Source organism: Biomphalaria glabrata, chromosome 12 (genome assembly GCF_947242115.1).
Source record: "Biomphalaria glabrata chromosome 12, xgBioGlab47.1, whole genome shotgun sequence".
NCBI lineage: Eukaryota > Metazoa > Mollusca > Gastropoda > Planorbidae > Biomphalaria > Biomphalaria glabrata.
In genome coordinates this window covers 8,717,299-8,735,235 of record NC_074722.1, presented here as the reverse complement: position 1 = coordinate 8,735,235, position 17,937 = coordinate 8,717,299, and the positions used below count along the sequence as shown (strand labels likewise).

The window sequence follows — 17,937 nt, the reverse complement described above, 5'->3', positions numbered from 1 at the left end:
CCTCCTCTAGAATGGTGCTGATTAAAAGCTTAGATTGTTTTCTGTTGAGTATTTTTTTTATTTAACTCTTTCTCTCCTAACTGACGATACCAACGTTGATTCCACCAGAATGTGGTAAATAATTACGGAGAGAAAGAGTTAAGCTGAAAAAAAGGGTGTTTGTTGTGAGACAAGTGTGGTTACAAATTCACTGAATTCAAACACATTACAAGAGACATAGAGTTCATCTGATTGCACGTGCCCTGTATTTTGTTTTCTACATAGGCCAGTGCAGAGTCTGGTTCATAGATATTAGATCTATTCTAATGGTTCTATTGTAGGTGTAACATACAGACCTAATCACACAAAAATGCTAATTACTTTAATCTTTGATAGCATGTAACAAAGCCAGGGCTACTAACGAGAGTCGTGAGTACGTAATTGCATACTTATCTAATTAAGTACGGTGAGTAATGGCCTACACACGGTTTTGTGTGGGTGACCTTGGGCTATTGGACTTGGTCGTTATAAAAAGCAATTGGCTACTTTGAGTGTGACTTTTCATTTGGTGAGTTTCGCGGACATCAGGACGTCAGCAAGATGTTTTTGATCCTGGTAGCAGCTTTGGCCTTGGTAATACAACATTCTTTTTTAGATACGACTTTTGTTTTATTTATTGTATAATATTTTGAATGTATACTGCAGTAAAATATTTTCCCATTTTTGATTTTCCTAAAAAAATATTAGACATAAAATACGTTGTTTTTTAGAGCATATTTGGCCATTGCTGCTCATCTGCGACATTACGATTGTAATTATGGCCTATATAGCGCTGTAGAAAAACATAATATTGGTTCAAAGAGCTTTGAATACTTAAAGACTAAGACTGCTTTATTGATAATTATGGAAATTCGTGATTACAAGAACTCTTTTCTCGAATAAAAAAACAAACTTCACAACAGAAACAACACAGCCATGGCAACAAGGGAAACTAATCTCATTAAGTTCTGAGCAGGTTTTAAATATCTTCTTTAAAGTAGCCAAGAGTGCCGTCTTGTACTCGGTGGGGAAAGAGTTCCAAACTTTTTGGTCCATATACTGAGAATGACGTCGTAGATTTGCGAGTCACAACCAAAAGAGACGTGAGCCCATGGCGTGAAGGAATCTCTGAGAGACAATAGAGTTAATAAGTCCTACGTAAAACATTCTTCTAGCATATTGTTTCCCAAAACTTTCTCCTTATCGCAATACTTCGCACATTCTGAGTATTTAGCGGAACAACTCGCACATTCTGAGTATTTAGCGGAACACCTTGCACATTCTGAGTATTTAGCGGAACACTTTGCTTATTTTTTTGAGAGATTAATTCACTTGGTGGCCTACTAGTTAATTATCCCAGTAGCTCGTGGAACACCTATTCAGGCCTTGCGAAACACCTATTCAGGCTTCGTGGAGCACTAGGGTTTCACAGTTTGGGAAACACTGTTCTAGCAGAGTATAAAAACATGCAAGAGGAACATAATGTTAAGAAGCCGTGTTTTATTATAAGCTGGGGTATTTGAATCAATATAAAAGTATAAGACTAAACAAATATTAATTTGTAGGCCTACTTTGTTAGATGAATTTCACATTGAAAACCAGCCATTGAGGCATTAGATTGTTAAAGAGTCAACGTTGGTGCACTAACGAATTCTGAAAGAAAAAAAAAAACAGCACCAAAATGAATTAAGGACACACTCTCAATGTGTTGACTTTTCATATTCCACTTGTAGGCCTAATGTCAAAGAGAAACTGGGGTATAAACGTATATTTTGTGTGTAATTTTGTATTGTTATTTGTAATGCAGAATTGAAAGACAAATTTCCTCACGGCTAATAAAGATTAATTGCTACTATTTCGATACTTAAAACTAATATCATGCTGCATATAACTTGATTGTGTTAGAGAGCAATGAGAGGTGTTTCTATGGTTGGTATCTCTTTTAACCTGAAATAACCTCCATAATATACCTTCCCATTAAAATCTGTCGTCGGATTATTCTCTTTACAATGCCTCTATTCAAGTCAGAACTTCTTAAACCAGGAACCTGATCTTTAAAAAAACGGCTCTAACGGTTTTCTTATAAATTGAACAGTTAATTTAATGGCTATTTCGTTGGCCACATGGGGAAAACTCTAGTCTGTCTGTTATCAAATAATAAAAAATAAATAAGTGTAAATTTGGCTAGAGTGTAAATCTAGGTCTAGATCCAATATCGCGTTCTTGAAAGGACTATCGCGTTTGCGAACGTAAAGCATTATTAGAAGAGTTTAATAAATTAATGTTCAGGAAAATTTTGCGCATCGTCTTCTAAGTCCAGATTTAATTAAAAGCTTTTCATTGCAATTATTAAATAATAGTAGTAATAAGCCGTAATAGTAGTCAGCCATAGTGTACCGATAATGCGATAACTGAGTAAATTTAATTTAACGTTGCTTCAAGTTTATGGAAAGAATATCTAAGCTCTACAAATATTTCTTGGCGTAAATCTAATATAATTGACATCTAGATTCTAGACTCTATTTTATTGTATTGAAAGTTGTATAACGGAAGTATTTTCTTTTTAGAAAATGTATTTTTTAACATGTTTTTCTTGTTAATGATTAATAATAAAAAAAAATCACATTTTCTTTATTCATTGATTATTACAAACTTTAATATTTGCTTCTAGTAATTTTGTTTTCATTTTCCTTGTTACTGACATCTCAATACTGTGGTGTAGCCTACTGATGAATGTTACCAGGTGTAGTCTGCACCATTGGTAAGCCCCCACCCAGTGACGCCACTGCTTATCTTAAGTTACAGACGTTCCTTCAAATCAGAAATGCGTCCTGTTTGTATCCGTGAGATAATCTAGTCGCGCATGTTAATGTAAGACTTAAAATCTGTTAAGTCATTGGTTCTCTTGACTGACTGATGTAACCCGTCCCATGGTCTAACGACACTGCGGACATAGAAGAACTTGTATGAATTTGTCTTATCAGATGGAATATGTGTAATACCACAATGCTTCTGAACTCTTGTGTTTCTACACATTCTATCAGGTAACTCCAAGTGTCGTCGAAGGCTCGTGTGAAGATGACCTAGTGGGTAAGTTTTTTTTCTTGATTTTTTTTAAAACTTAAGTCATGAAGTCACGTTCAGCTGAAAAGGGAAGGGGCGGTAGAATGATTTCATATTTATTATTAATGATTGCGCATGACATTAGCGCGGAGATGGGGGGGGGGGCGCTCGATATAAGAATGTTATATACAGCATATTTAACTTATATTAGTGACCTTTCTTTTACACAAATTATATACTTTTTCTACTAACATACCTACCACCCTCAAAGGAACGGACCTGTGGGGGGGGGCGCCTCTCTCAATTCTACTTGGTACGGCCTACCTTCTTTCATTTTATGAAAATCATTAAAGTTTAAGTTTAAAGTGCGAAGCAACAAATATAAAAGTCTTAAAATATCAATAACTAGCATACATTATAAAGATATTTGACTAATTTTGGTAATAAACTTTGACTTCTGCATTAAAATTAAACCGCCCCTTAGCATCAAATGGTAGAGTAGGAAAAGGGAGTTGGTAGAAGTAATCGCCCCCCCCCCTTTTTCCAAACGTACCGCGGTTTTCAGGTCAAAACCGGTTTTCAATAAGCGCCTAGAAGGTAAAAAGAACCTGTGTACGAAATTTTATGCGAATCTGTACGGCAGTTTAAGAGATTACTTGATCAATGAGTCAGTTCGCCAGTACCGCCGCCCCTGTCCCCCTGAATCCGCCAGTGAATCCATTAGATGTCACGCAGAACAGAGGGTCATTCTGATTTAGGCCTTCTGTGCATATATCATGTTGACCTAGTTAAGGGACGAAAACAGAATATAGGCCTACGTCTAATATCATAGTTTGGGGGGTTACTGGAGTCAATTTTGGTAAAAAAATCGATTTTTCAATTTTTGGTTTAATTAAATAGCTGGACATGTATTTTATAAACTGGCACTAAAAATGTTCTAAAAAATAGCATTTTTTATTGAAAAAAAGCATTTTAATGATGCATGGTGAAGACTATTTTCCATATTTTTCTGAATACAAATTCACTGTTTTTGAGTGAATGCATTTTTTTGTGACCCCCCCCGTAACATATTTCTAAGATCTCTAGAACTAATAGAGATAAATGTGTCAAATTTGGTACACATATTCAGAGATAAATAATACAGAGAATCAGCTAGTTTTAATGACTTTATCTGAAGAAGTTTTTAATATATGATCTTTTGGAAAAAAAATGTGGATGCATTTTACAGGTAAAAAAATCACCCTTTTTTTTTAAATTATAAAATGCACAATACTAAGGGAAAATGTATAAAATCTAGCTAGCTCCTTCCAGCCACCTTTCTACTTTAAGGTGTAAGTATTTTTAGCTTTGAAATTTATCAATTTTGAAAAATTTTAGAATTTTCCTATATGAACTAATTTTTGTTTATTTTCAAGATGGCCGCCATTACCATGGCAACCCGGAAACATTAGACAACATTCAATATATATATATTTTGTATTGAGTTGTCATATGATATAATATAACAAAAGTTATTAAGTAAAAATAAAAATAATAAATTTCGCATCCAATCATCTATTCAGTCAGATGTATACCGTACCTGAATCAAATTTTGGACATTTTAAACTGTTCCTCGGGTTCGTCGAAAAAAACATATATTGTAAACTATGTAGGTCCAAATGAATTTAAAATTTAACAATACAATAAATGTTGACACTGTAACTAATTACAAAAAAAGTATCTAAAGTCTGGAGTGAAAACGCGTTGGCTGAGTGATAAAGCGCATGACTTCCGAACCTAGGGTTCCGGGTTCGAATCCTGGTGAATACTGAGATTTTGAATTTCGGGATTTTAGGGTGCCTCTGAGTCCATCCATCTCTAATGGGTAACTGACATTAGTTGGGGAAAGGAAAAGCGTTTGGTCGTTGTGCTGGCCACATGACACCCTCGTTAACCGTAGGCCACAGAAACAGATGACCCTTACATCATCTGCCCCATAGATCGCAAGGTCTGAAAAGGGAACTTTACTTTTTACTTTACAAAGTCTGGAGTAACCCATATAGTCCTTAGATTGATCAAGTTGAGAGTAGTCATGACTTTGTAAAGAAAGTATTATAAAACCTTATACGTCTGGAATGAGAGCGTGGATTTTGCAACACATTATCGCTCTAGTACGTGTACAATTAAGTTTCTTTCGAAAACATTTTTTTTTGGACAAAACGAGCTTATCAATGCATGTTGATTGTTGAATATTTCTACAGATTGCAAGAAAGGTCCGCTGGACATTTCTTTCGTGGTTGACAGTAGCTCTAGTATCTGGCAAATGAACTTCACCAAAGCTCTGTGGTTTGTTGAGGATTTTGTGGAAAGATTTGAAATCGGCCCACAAAACGTAAGTTCGAGCAAAAACCCCACTCTTTATCTCTGTACCTAACTTGTACCTAAAATTGAAAACTTGATCAATAACCATAGTTCTAACATAGGCTTCTACACATTAGATTTTTTTTACAATAAATCTATAATATAAAGCAGAACGTAAGGCGTATATATATATATATATATATAGTATGTATGTATGTATGTATGTATGTATGTATGTATGTATGTATGTAAGTATGTATGTATGTATGTATGTATGTATGTAGCCTATGTCCCGAATAAAAATCAAAACCGTTTTACCAATATTGATAAAACTTGGTATAAATGTTCCTTAGATCATGGCAGAGACCGTAGTGTATGTTTAATGTTCCTCCCACGACCGGAGTGTCCTAAAAGTAAACAAAAAGTACCTATTAGTATCTCTATTAAAGAGCGAAACTTTTTTAGAAATCGGTTAAACCCGTCTGCACATTATTTTATTTTAGATATGACTATGTTGGCTGAACGGGTAAACCCATATAAACACTCTACTTGTATTTTCGTGGTAAAATAAAAAAAAAATTTAAAAAAATGTGAAGGGAACATCCTCCATGTTTGACATAATTCTAAATTCAATCCAGTAGATCAGCAATATCCAAACTTTTATCAGCAATATCCAGCATATCCGGCTAATACTGCAGGAAAGTCTTTACAAACCCTGAGGACCTTGTGATATGGCCATAAAGTTAAACTTCGCGTTCTCTGACTGTAGTCAGCAGGTCATCGTATGGCCCGATAGCCATTGTTATCCTGTTTCTAATTTCCCCATTTGTGATGCGGTCTGTTTAGTTACGCAATAAACGAAATAAACAAGAATCCACAAACCTATGCAGTGTCTGATTTTAGTTCAAGTTTCAATAAAAATGCAATTTAAAATATTATTAAATCTAAAGGCATTTGTATATGTGAAGGAAAAAATAGAGTGCCTGTAAATTGAAACTCATTTCCCATTATTTTCTAATATTTAATATTTTTGGTAAAATTGTTACATTTTTTAAATGCGGAGGTCCCTTTAAAAGGTTGAGGCCTTGGGCGGCTGTACAATCTCTTACTGTCTTAAATCCGGCCCCGGAGCTCTCTAATCTAGCCTATATTGTATTTGATGTATTTCTCCGCTACATGACAAAGTGAATGAAATGAAATTAATTATCTAGGTTCTATACAATGTATTATTTTTTAGAAATGATATTAATTGTTGTATATCATTCTATTCATGGACTCTTCTTGTTTTAAGTCCCTTAACTCACATAGCTGAGACTGCTTAAAGTAAATTTCTATTAACTTGCGTCTTCTTTTTCCAGGTCCGTGTTTCGTTTGTAACTTACGGCGATAAGGTGAATGAAGATCTCGCCTTTGACTTTGACACCTACACGAATAAAAAAGCTCTAAAAAATGTCATTTCAAATACAGAGTACAGAGGCGGGTCGAGAACAGAGACAGGGGCGGCAATAGCGTAAGTTTGTTTTGCTATTACTTCACGCATGGATCTGAGTAGTGGGAACATTTTTTTTTTTGACAACGTAGGGTACCACTGAAGATCTAGTCTGTCTCTTCTCATCCAGTTTTCAATGCCCTCCAGGCAATCGGGTAAGGACGTCAGCAAGGCTTGTAACTGTACTGGTCCCATTGCTAATCAGTGTGCTGATCTATGTGCTAATCTATGTGCTAATCTTTTTGCGCTGAAAAGTGTGCTCATTAATCAATGCTCTGAACAGAGTGCTAATTAATCAATGCACTGAACAATGTGCTAATTAATACGATGAAATGTGTGATAACGAATCAATGCGCTGAACAATATGCTAATTAATTAATGTTCAGAACATTGTGCTGATGAATCAATGCGTTGAACTGTGTCATTGGTCTCCTTCAGTCGTAGAACGACTATAGTTCATCTCGCACACTTCCTCTTGTGGCTGTGGAGCCCTATTTTGTAGAGACACTCCCGTCCACAAATATCGCAGGTTAAGGTGGCTTTTGCTTCGGTGGTAGAGGAGCTGGCCATTTTTCGCATTGTCCGTTTTGCTTCCAGAGCTGATGCCCATGTTCTTTCGCTATCCATAGCTTTCTTGGTCACTGTCTCTCTCCATCTGGTGCGGTCTAGAGCTATGTCTTCCCAATGGTCAGTATTGATGTTCACTGATTTGAATGTGCTAATGAATCAATGCGTTGAACTGTGTGCTGATCCCACAATAAGCTTATTTGAATGTTATTTACATATGATACTGTTGACTCGTTCTGGGTATTTTCTTTAAACATTTTGATACATATTTTTTTTTTACCATTAATTTTATTCTTACATTTGTTCAGATACATGCTGGACAGACAAATTCCCAAAGCCAGGCAAGGAGTACGTAAAGTGGCCATCGTTCTGACGGACGGAAACTCTCAAGATGGGGACCGCACTAAAAGTGAAGCTGCCAGGGCAGTGTCGTCTGGTCTTGAAGTTTTTGCTATCGGAGTTGGAAGGGACATCTCTGAGCAGGAACTACGCAACATAGCTAGTGATTCCAAGTGAGTGTGACCCCCGAAAACTCCACTAGGTTTAGAGTTTGAGTATTTAGTATGCAGTTTGTGATTACCAAATATGTTTGTGTGTGAATACCAAATATGTATGTGTGTGTGCCGCATTGTATGTTTGTGAATACCAAATATATATGTGTGTGTTTACCGAATATGTATGTGTGTGTAGTGTACCAGATATGTGTGTGAGAACCAGATATGCATGTGTGTACCAAATAAGTAAGAGTTAGTATAGAAAATAATCAAGAATGGGAGTTTTTGTTTAACTTATTCAAACAGACTTTATTTGGGAACATAAAATGTAGAGATAGTCTTAAGTTACTGTCCTAGGTATGAAATAACTTGACGTTCTATTTTCTACTTATCTTGATCTCCTACGACATAGCCATGACTTTCAATTCTTTACATCTCCTCATTCTTCGAATTTCATTATTTTAAGTTTTTGTTTTATTTTAAAGTATTTTTACTTTATTTTGCTTATTTCAGTTTGAAAATAACCCAAGTAAAAAATGTAATCTTTTATTTTTTTGTTCAGGCATGTGTTCAATGTTGCCAGCTACACAAGTTTGCCAGACATTGTCGTCAGGCTGCTGTTTGAAACTTGTAATGGTAAGTGATTATTATTTTTATAACAAATCTTACAAGAAAATATAGGCAAGCGTAGTTTGAACTCTACTTTTTTTTCAGGGCAGGTAATATCGATACAGGGTAACTTAATAATGGGGTACATAACGATAGAGGCCGTAAAGCGCCAGATCGTTTTAAACTCGATTCCCACTCATGTTGAGTTTTGAATTTAGTAAGTTTTGGGACGTCAAATCAGTACCTTACATTTTTGAAGGAAGAGACATTTCTTATTCCTTATACTAGGACAAAGTCGTACCATACTTTTCTTTTCTAGTGTCATTAAAGGATCGATCAGGTTATATAGGCCTAAGTCAGCCAGGAAAGCCAATGACTTAGTAGAGTTTAAGTCTCTAATTAACATGCACAGATTAACCCTTGGATATGAGTTGACTGAATGTAAATATCCACTGTGGAGAAGGAACATCGGTAGGTTATAAGATAAGATAAGATAAGATTTTTAAAACTCTTTTAAGACGACGGAGGATGCTGGATTACCTAAAAAAATTGATAGTTTAAAAAAATACTGATAAATAAGAGAGGTGTTGATGGCAGGGGGGTTTTCTTCAGGAAAATGAATACAATCAACACACAAAACAATTAGAGGACTTGACATTGTTAAATTATTTAAGCATTGAAAAAATATATATACATATAGTTAGTAAAGATTAAAAAAAAATACATCTTTGACCAGATTGAGTTATAGTGTTAGTCGTGCTTTAGATTTGTAGAATTTGTGGTTAGCATCTTTTTTAAAGAGCTCACTAACAGACGCAAGTTGTAGCTGAGTGGCAGGAGATTGTTATTGCCGGAACAAGTAATGAACATAAGCGCTTCAACTGTAAAATCCTCTCAATGGCATTCGTCTAAAACAGCCTCTAACAATCAGTCCAACTCCTAGACTTCACGTGTTGCTAAGATTTTAGGTCCGGCGGAACTGGAGACCGACTCTGACCGACTGACGTCACAAAACTGCCAACCTCGGTAATAGTAAAGTTAGACCTCAGATGATCGCCAATTTGACAATGACACTGAAAACTGGAATATATATTTCTGAGACGGCAAGCGACGCCCACACTAGCACAGACTCGAGCTCAGTATATACAACTCCAACACTGGCACCCTATAAACGAAATAAACACAAAACTTAACTTCTACTCTAAAACTAGAAATAGTGACAACCTCATACAACTTATAATAAGAGATATCACAAACGAATAACTCGCCCTAAACAGGGGTCCAAAAATCCTACTGAATAATAAGTCCGAGAAACTAGTACAGACTATAGATATAATAACCTTTTACGGACCAACACACCGTCCGTTTCAACCAAATTCAGAGGGTGAACTGCCTCATGACAAAGAATGACCAATAAATGTCACCGGACTTTGTGACGTAGCAAAAACAATTCAAAACAAAATACAAGGCACTCTCGCCCCGTACAATTACTACGAGTAGAGGAAATAAAAAACAGAGTTAGGATAACTACGCGACAGAGGGGCTGGACATGAGGCTTATATTTCATTTCCAGAACAGGTTTTTTTTTTCAGGAAAAGACACATAGTTGGCGATCAAAGGTAAAAAAAAAAATATCCCCCAAAGTCTCCGTCCAAATGCCAACAAAGTTACAACAACAACAACAACAACAAAAGTTCAACATCGATTCGCATGCCGTGAAGATGTGGGTCTTGGAGTTTCTAAGCAATAAAGAAGATAAACAAAGATATTTACAAATGCAAACAAAATTGAATAAGACTCTACTCAAATCTCAGGTGTGATCGGCTTTATTAGGGAAAAACTCTGCTGCCTTCAATTTGAACCAAGAAAATACAAATTTTTTTTCTCTCATTTTTCATTACGAAAGAGTTTTAGTGTTGAAATTTCTAATCGGCAGTTGTTGTTTTTTTAACTTATTTTTGTTAATTGCAAGAAAATGACAAAATATCTGTAGAGCTGCTTTTCCATTGTATAAATATTAAGCTTTCAAGATATAGGCTACTTTATATAGGACCAACAGTTTGTTTTTTACCATAAGAATATAGATCGAGGATATTTCTATTGAGAGTTTTCCATTGCGAAATCGACTTTAAATTTTATTGTTCTTTTTATTTGTTTTTCAGTCAGACCGGAGCCTGGTAAGTTTTTCTTTTGGTATGGATGCTATAGATTATGACTCTGAATTAACTAAAATCAAATAGCTTATCGATTGTCTCCACCATTTGGTTTTAGAACAATGTTCAATGCCATTATTAATATCTCATATTAGTATTTTTGGTTTTGTCATTTTCGCGATTGTGACCAATTAAATTAGAAAGAATTTCAATATATTTTTGTTGTAACTTTTGTGGTTTTTATTTGTTTGTATAAGACATGATATTCCAATTCTTTCAGATTGTCAGTATGATCCAGTGGATATCTCATTCGTGATTGATTCGTCCGTGAGTATTGGCCAGGATAATTTCACTCTGGGTCTTGAATTCATCAAGGAGTTTGTTGACGATTTTCAGATCAATCCAAGTTCTGCTCGAGTAGCAGCAGTGATGTTTGGAGATAGGGTTTACTCAGAGTCTGCCATTCCTTTTGAGTAGGTTTCACTTTGTTACAGTAATATACAAAATTACTTTTTTTATCGCCTCTTTCATGTTTATTATGCCATAGCTGATCTTTTTCATGGACATGGAAGGGGGGGGGGGAAGGGTAAGAGAAATGGTTTCTGTGCTGCCTTCAAGCTCTCAGCAAACATAATCCAGCTGGAGTCGGGATACGAACTCTGCTCCCCTGGATATGTAGCCAAGCTACTCATCCAAATAACCACACATTTGATACTGTCTTACTTTTCTTGTCAACTGGGGGACAGGTTAACATTCAACTTTCAAGATATACTTTAGATATAAATCTATCTAGATCTATATCTAGATTATACTTTAATTTAAATGTTACTTACGAGATATTTAGTTTCATTTGTTGTTCTTCCTAATTCAGCCGATACACTAACAAAAAAGATCTACAAGACGCCATCTCGAGGTTGGAATGGAAGCACGGTAACAGAACAGAGACTGGATTAGGTCGGTTGATATTTCTTTGTTAGATGAAACATAATCAAATAGGACATTCCTTGCTACATAGTTTATGTTAGAATTTTGATATGAACTTAGCTTTTATTATTTATGTAGCTCGTTTGTTTGCTGTTAGTCAGAAGATAATCCTTATAAAGCAAGTTCAATAAACGGATTGTTTAAAAAAAAAGTTTTGTTCACGAATCAATTAAACCATCCCACTTTCGGTCAGAGTATTACAAGATCATCTGTCGTCATCGAGAAGTTCATAGAAGTCTATTTATAAAGCGCTGGTTATGAGTGTGTATATGTTTCATGCATGTATGTTTTTCGTATTTGCATCTATATTGTTATTGTTACAGTAGTTACTTTGAGATGGTCAATTGTAGTCGAACTGAATTTCCTTTTTGGTTGGACCAATAAAAATTACCGTATCTTATCTCATGTTATCTTAACACTCTCACAAATTGGCCAATCTTCATATAGGCTTACAATGTAAGACAACCATCTATATTATACCAAATCGTTATTTTTAGGTATCGACTACATGGTGAAAAACTTCTTGCCAAACGTGCGGCCCAATATTGCAAACTTAGCTATTGTGATTACAGATGGGCAAAGTCAAAGTAAGCCTGTAAGTACAAAGACTAGTAGATTAGATTAGATTAGATTACATTGGATTAGATAGATAGATAACTTCTAGTAAATTAATAATAAACGTTAAAATACAAGAAAAGTAATAATTTGTCCCCACATTGAAAAAGGTATATATATATATATATATATATATATATATATATATATATATATATATATATATTATATATATTATATATATATGTATTTATATAAACGTATATGAAATATTAACTTTCTTTTTCCTTTTTATGTCAGAAAACAGCCGCAGCAGCAGCCAATGCCAAGAGTAAAGGATTTACAATAATTGCTGTTGGTGTTGGTAAGATATATACTAGAACCATTTTGGGCATGGACAAACTCAGATTCCAATCACAGGGCTCTAGTGTATATTCTGTAATTCTGTATTCTGTACCGTAATTTATTGTGATTATTATTGTTCAGTCCGCTTTGTCTTAGAATGAACAACATTCTGCCCTTGAAAGGCGACACAATGATGAGAAAAACAAAGTAACAGAACAGTTGATGTTGCATTGAAATACAAAATTATCGATGATGTATAATCTCAGATTATCTATGAAGTACTCCTCCCCGTATATGGGAAGCGTGGTCGAGAAGCTAAACATGGCTTGGCTTGGCTAACTATGAAGGCGACTAGGGCAGATTTGTGTTTACTGCGCCCCTAAAGGCAGCACGGAAAACCATCTCCCAGATACCCCCTCCCCCCACTAGTCCACAAATGAGATTGGACCATAGCGCTCTGAGAATGCTATAAGCATGAAAGTAACGCTATATAAAAGCTATAATTATTATGTGTATCAAAAGCTTCTAATAACGAAGCCTATCACCTGGCCTGTTCGTATGGCTTAGATAGTTAGTACTGCGAAACTGTTTCAACTGACTGATGGAGGGGTGAAGGCGGATACTTAGTAAAAAGCAAAGCATTTCGGCAAGGAGAAAATGCTATGACTTCACAGGCCAACTTCGAGAACAAATCAAGAGTGGAGCCCCTTTAAACGTTTGTGGAATATTTGTGTTATACAATTAACTAACAAGTGTTGATGAGGGAAGATATATTAGCAACTGCGTTTATTTATTACGTAAACACAAGCGGTGTTGCATTGACGCGCTAGTGTGCAAATGAACCTATAGTATGTCATCAGTATATTAGTCAACTATGGCATTCCTCTTGACAATTCCTGCAACAACATTAAGTTGGTACTAAACGCATTGCATATCATTCCTCTGGACTATCTTAGCCCCCCCCCCCCAATCCCAAATAAACTTTGAATGCTTGTTATTGACGGCCGTTGTCCATTGACCTGTAGCATCAAACTGCTGGTAGACAACTAAACCGCTGTAGGCATAATATATCTTAACTAATAAAACTTGAAATAACTTTAACAATACTAAATATAACTTTTATTATAATAATAAACTTTTATTATAATATGGACAAAATCAAGGTGAAACAAGATAAAATAAAGATACTAAACTTAAATAATATTCTTTAACAAAATCTAACTCACTACAATAACACACAACCTTTCAGTCTCACGTTCGGAAGTCCTAACTAAGACCAAGTGACAACAATGCCACCTATCTTGCATCATTCACAACCAATCGCTAACCTCTTCCCACCGTCACCATAGAAACACACCCACACACTTCATAACAATGTTTCCATTGCCTCTTGACATATACATATACACTTTTTATATGGTTCAGTGTTCAAACCTATTTGAGGAATTCAAGTACTTTTCATTCCAGGCTATGACGGCACTACTATTGATATCGGAGAGTTGCAGACGATAGCTGATCGCCCTGACTTCGTTCTCATTGCAAATGATTACAGCAAACTGAATTTAATCAAGGACAAGCTTATCAAGACCGCTTGCTTGGGCAGTAAGTTACACTTCAGTATTTACAGTACTATGATCTTTTTTGGCTGTTTTTTTTTTACCCTTAATTAAGTTAAAGTGCTGAGCTTTTTTTTACAATGAGTGCATACGAAGTGGATTTACAATGCTAGTGTTTAGAGCAGTGATTCCCAAAGTGGTCTATATAGACCCCCAGGGGTCTACGAAGACTTACAAGGGGTCTACGAAAGTGAAAAAGTAAATTGGGGGTCTATGAGATGTCCATGGGGGTCTATGACTTTAATGTTCACATCCCATTAATGTAACTATTTCAAACACTTATAAATGATTTGTACTTTAGTTATAAATATTTATTTCATTATTCAAAAGTAAAATAGTTGTATTTAATTACAATACTAATCTAAATAGTTAATTTTGTCTACATGTAACTAATATATAACAGAAAGAAATCTTGATTTTAAAGCGTTGATTATTTATTTCCTTGTTAAATAAGCGATTGTCTATATTTTATAACCATATGAAATCAATTAAACTGGAGCATTATTTGAGACGATGCCACCCTGATAAAAAGATAAAAGTGAGAAAAAAATGTCACAATAGATCCACAAAATCTTTCTTCAACATCATATAGAAAAGATGGTGGTTTTTTGAACGTCTTAAAAGATCTCTTTACCTATAGCCAAATATGAAAAACACTATAGATAAAACATTGAAGTAGTTTTAAAAACTGTTTTACACAAACCTTTATCTGATATTATGAAACGAATTTCTTTTAGTAACACTACAGTTCAAGGGCACATCGGTAGGATGAGCATTAAAGCTGCAAACTGCCTAATGGTCTTCAGCTCCATATTTTTCCCCAGGGCTGACTCACGAAGCCTTTCCCATGTTTGGGTGTATAGCTGCAAAGCAGCAGAGGTTTGAATTCTATTTTCCTTCATCTAGGTAGGCTGCAAGCCAAGGCTAATGAGTTCCTCCTGCCCGAAGCTTACTGGTTTAGTAACTCAACTTTGCCTCTTCTCCTGTTAGTGAAAACAGCTCCGCAGGACCAATATTTGAGCCAAATGTGAAAGATCAAGAAATACACGAAAAACTGCTCTTTGCGAAAACTTGTACAATAATACATGAGGCAAATTAATTAATTTATACACTGCTGTTAGAAATTAGTTTTTAAAAATTAGTTTATGAATGTGCAAAAATGCAATATAAGTTAAGCAGGGGGTCTACCGAAAATCAGAAAACATGGCAAGGGGTCTACGAGACAAAAAAGTTTGGGAACCACTGGTTTAGAGGCTAAACTACCACTCGCGTCTAAAGGGTTAATGGAAATATTTAGGGACAACCTAAATGACGACTGGCAAATTGGTTATATTTCCCCGTCCTTTTACTGCGACTTAAAACAAACCACTAAATGTCACAACAAAGTTCCGTAATGATCAATACAGCAGTCTTAGTCTTAGGTGTAGTGAGGCGGGCACGATGCCCCGGGCGCTACCCTCAGGGGGCGCCACACGGAGATGTGATGTTCATGGTAAATGAGGCAGGGGTGCGCCAATAAAGTAACTTACCCCGGGCGCACGTTTTGCTCACTACGCCTCTGACTACAGACTGCCGTAAACGTTACTGCCTCAAGAGACTAAGAAATAAATGTACTCACTCATTTTTGTTAAAGTTTAATGTCACTCGAGTATGTTCACACTATCTCGACTTCTATAGGACTAAAATATATGTCTTATATAGCTCATAGAGGAATGAAACTCACAGAAAACACGGTATAGTGGTAGAGGTGATTTCATTATTTCTGAATATGTAGGCCTACTTATTATTACACAGTACAGACATTTTATTTTTTAAAAAGTAAGGTTAGGGACAATCTGGTTGGCGGGACTTATATTTAAAGTGGTCCATTCGGCAGCCCGACCGATCCATTTAGGCACTTGCCCACCAGGCATTTGCCCAAATGGCCAGTCCGCTCTTGTTTATGATTTTTCTAGCTATCTGGGCTGAAATCGAGACCAATCGTCATAGTTTGATTGGTCTCGCTGTAGTACGCTAAAAGTTGACAATTGTGTGTTTTTGAGCACTCAGCACTTTAAAAAGATTCCCAGTCATTTCAAGGGCTGTTCAAATGGACACATGTCAAAGTTACGTTACATTGCTAGGATACACGTAGACCTATTGACTTTTTTGGGTAAATCATAGTCTTCGTCTTGGGGTGATGTAGGTCTATTCAAAACACAGTTTTGAATCTCATAGGAATTGGGATGTCTTAAATTGTTTGGTTTTTATTAATAGTAACTATGTAAAAAATACAGCAAGCATTCAAAAGTATCTTTATGTGGCTGTAAGCCAAATATAAGCCTACAGTTAGTCGGGCTTACAAGTAATGCAATTAAACATCTAATCGAAGAAACCTTTCTATTCATTTCAGTTGCAATAAGCGCCACCGCAAAGCAAGCACCATTCTACGCACTAAAAAACAAACCAAGAAACTAGACCCTGGTATTTTGTTGTACATAACATGAGAGGAAGCTAATGAGTTTTTGTACATAACATGATTGGAATGCACCACATTGCAGGAGTTTTCATTGGTCCAATGAAGCAGTTACTCGAATTCACTATATGTATCTTACATGTCTTACATTACCATTTGAAGCTGTATACGTTATATAAATACATTGTAGAAAATCATGCCTTTCAAAACTGTCAGATATTCAAATGTTTTTTGTTTTTTTTCCTTAGGCTCTGAACTTTTGTAAGGAACTCTTTAAAAAAAAATTATAATGATCTAGACTAGAGTTATCAATTTTTTTGTTTTGTTTTGAATAAGATAATTACTTGAAGATGGCCAGATTTTCAGTTCTTCGAAAGTTAAATACAAAGTACATATTGCAAACTTGGAAATGCGAAACATGATCACAGCCCTTTTGAGGACGGTAAAAAAAAAAAAGCAATATGTAAGGCCAAATAATGAGATCCTCGCTGGCTCGCTAAGACTTCTATACAATGAATGGTGTGAGAAAAAAGAAGGAAAGGCAGAAGCGATGTGAAGACATCTTCAAATGTACGGGCCTGTCATTGAAAGAAGTTCTAGTCATGGCAAAAGATATTAAGACATTAATGGAAAAAGACGGTTGACAGATCATATGTGCTGCCCAAACAGACTAAGGACTAGGTAAAGAAGATATTTATATAGATCTATAACTAACCGAACTTTTGGAATTGAAAACGATATTCCCCCATGAAAGGATAGAATTTCAGTGTTTGCTAGTTTTAAAAAAATATTTTAAAACTTTAAAATTCTTATGAGTATTGGTTGAGAGTTTCCAAAGGCTATCTTGCCCATCATAATACATAACTGATTTTAAAACACAACTGGTTGCTATACATTATGTATTGTTGACTATCACTGAAATAAATTTAAAAAAAAATTATCACCCTGTAATTATTCATATAATCCTTTACCTTTTTTTTTATACCTCATACCCAGTTTTCTAATCCTATTCAAACTATCATAAATGTGTATTCATATCCGGATTTTAAATGTGGAACTGACAAATATTTTATAAGTTGAAAACATTGAGTTCAAATCAATTATGTCTTTTAGTTTGAAACTAATAGAAACAAAAAATATTGAGACCTTACACAATCAATATTAAAAAGGAAGGTAACTAAGACAAACATTTGTAAAGAATTTAATTGTCAATGTCACCGGATGCAGTTATTTTATGGTGTTCCACACA

At 35.3% G+C, this 17,937-nt stretch overlaps 1 protein-coding gene across 1 annotated transcript; it reads left to right on the top strand.

Moving 5' to 3' along the window:
- Positions 1-457: 457 nt before the first annotated feature.
- LOC106067981 (cartilage matrix protein-like) lies at positions 458-16,985 on the top strand. The gene is made up of 13 exons (XM_013227265.2): positions 458-612; positions 3,063-3,108; positions 5,322-5,452; positions 6,780-6,931; positions 7,786-7,989; positions 8,534-8,607; positions 10,743-10,757; positions 11,014-11,206; positions 11,605-11,687; positions 12,215-12,312; positions 12,573-12,636; positions 14,085-14,219; positions 16,626-16,985. The coding sequence occupies exons 1-13, from the start codon at positions 580-582 to the stop codon at positions 16,688-16,690; spliced, it is 1,293 nt and encodes a 430-aa protein (XP_013082719.2). The 5' UTR covers positions 458-579; the 3' UTR covers positions 16,691-16,985.
- The last annotated feature ends 952 nt before the right edge of the window (positions 16,986-17,937 follow it).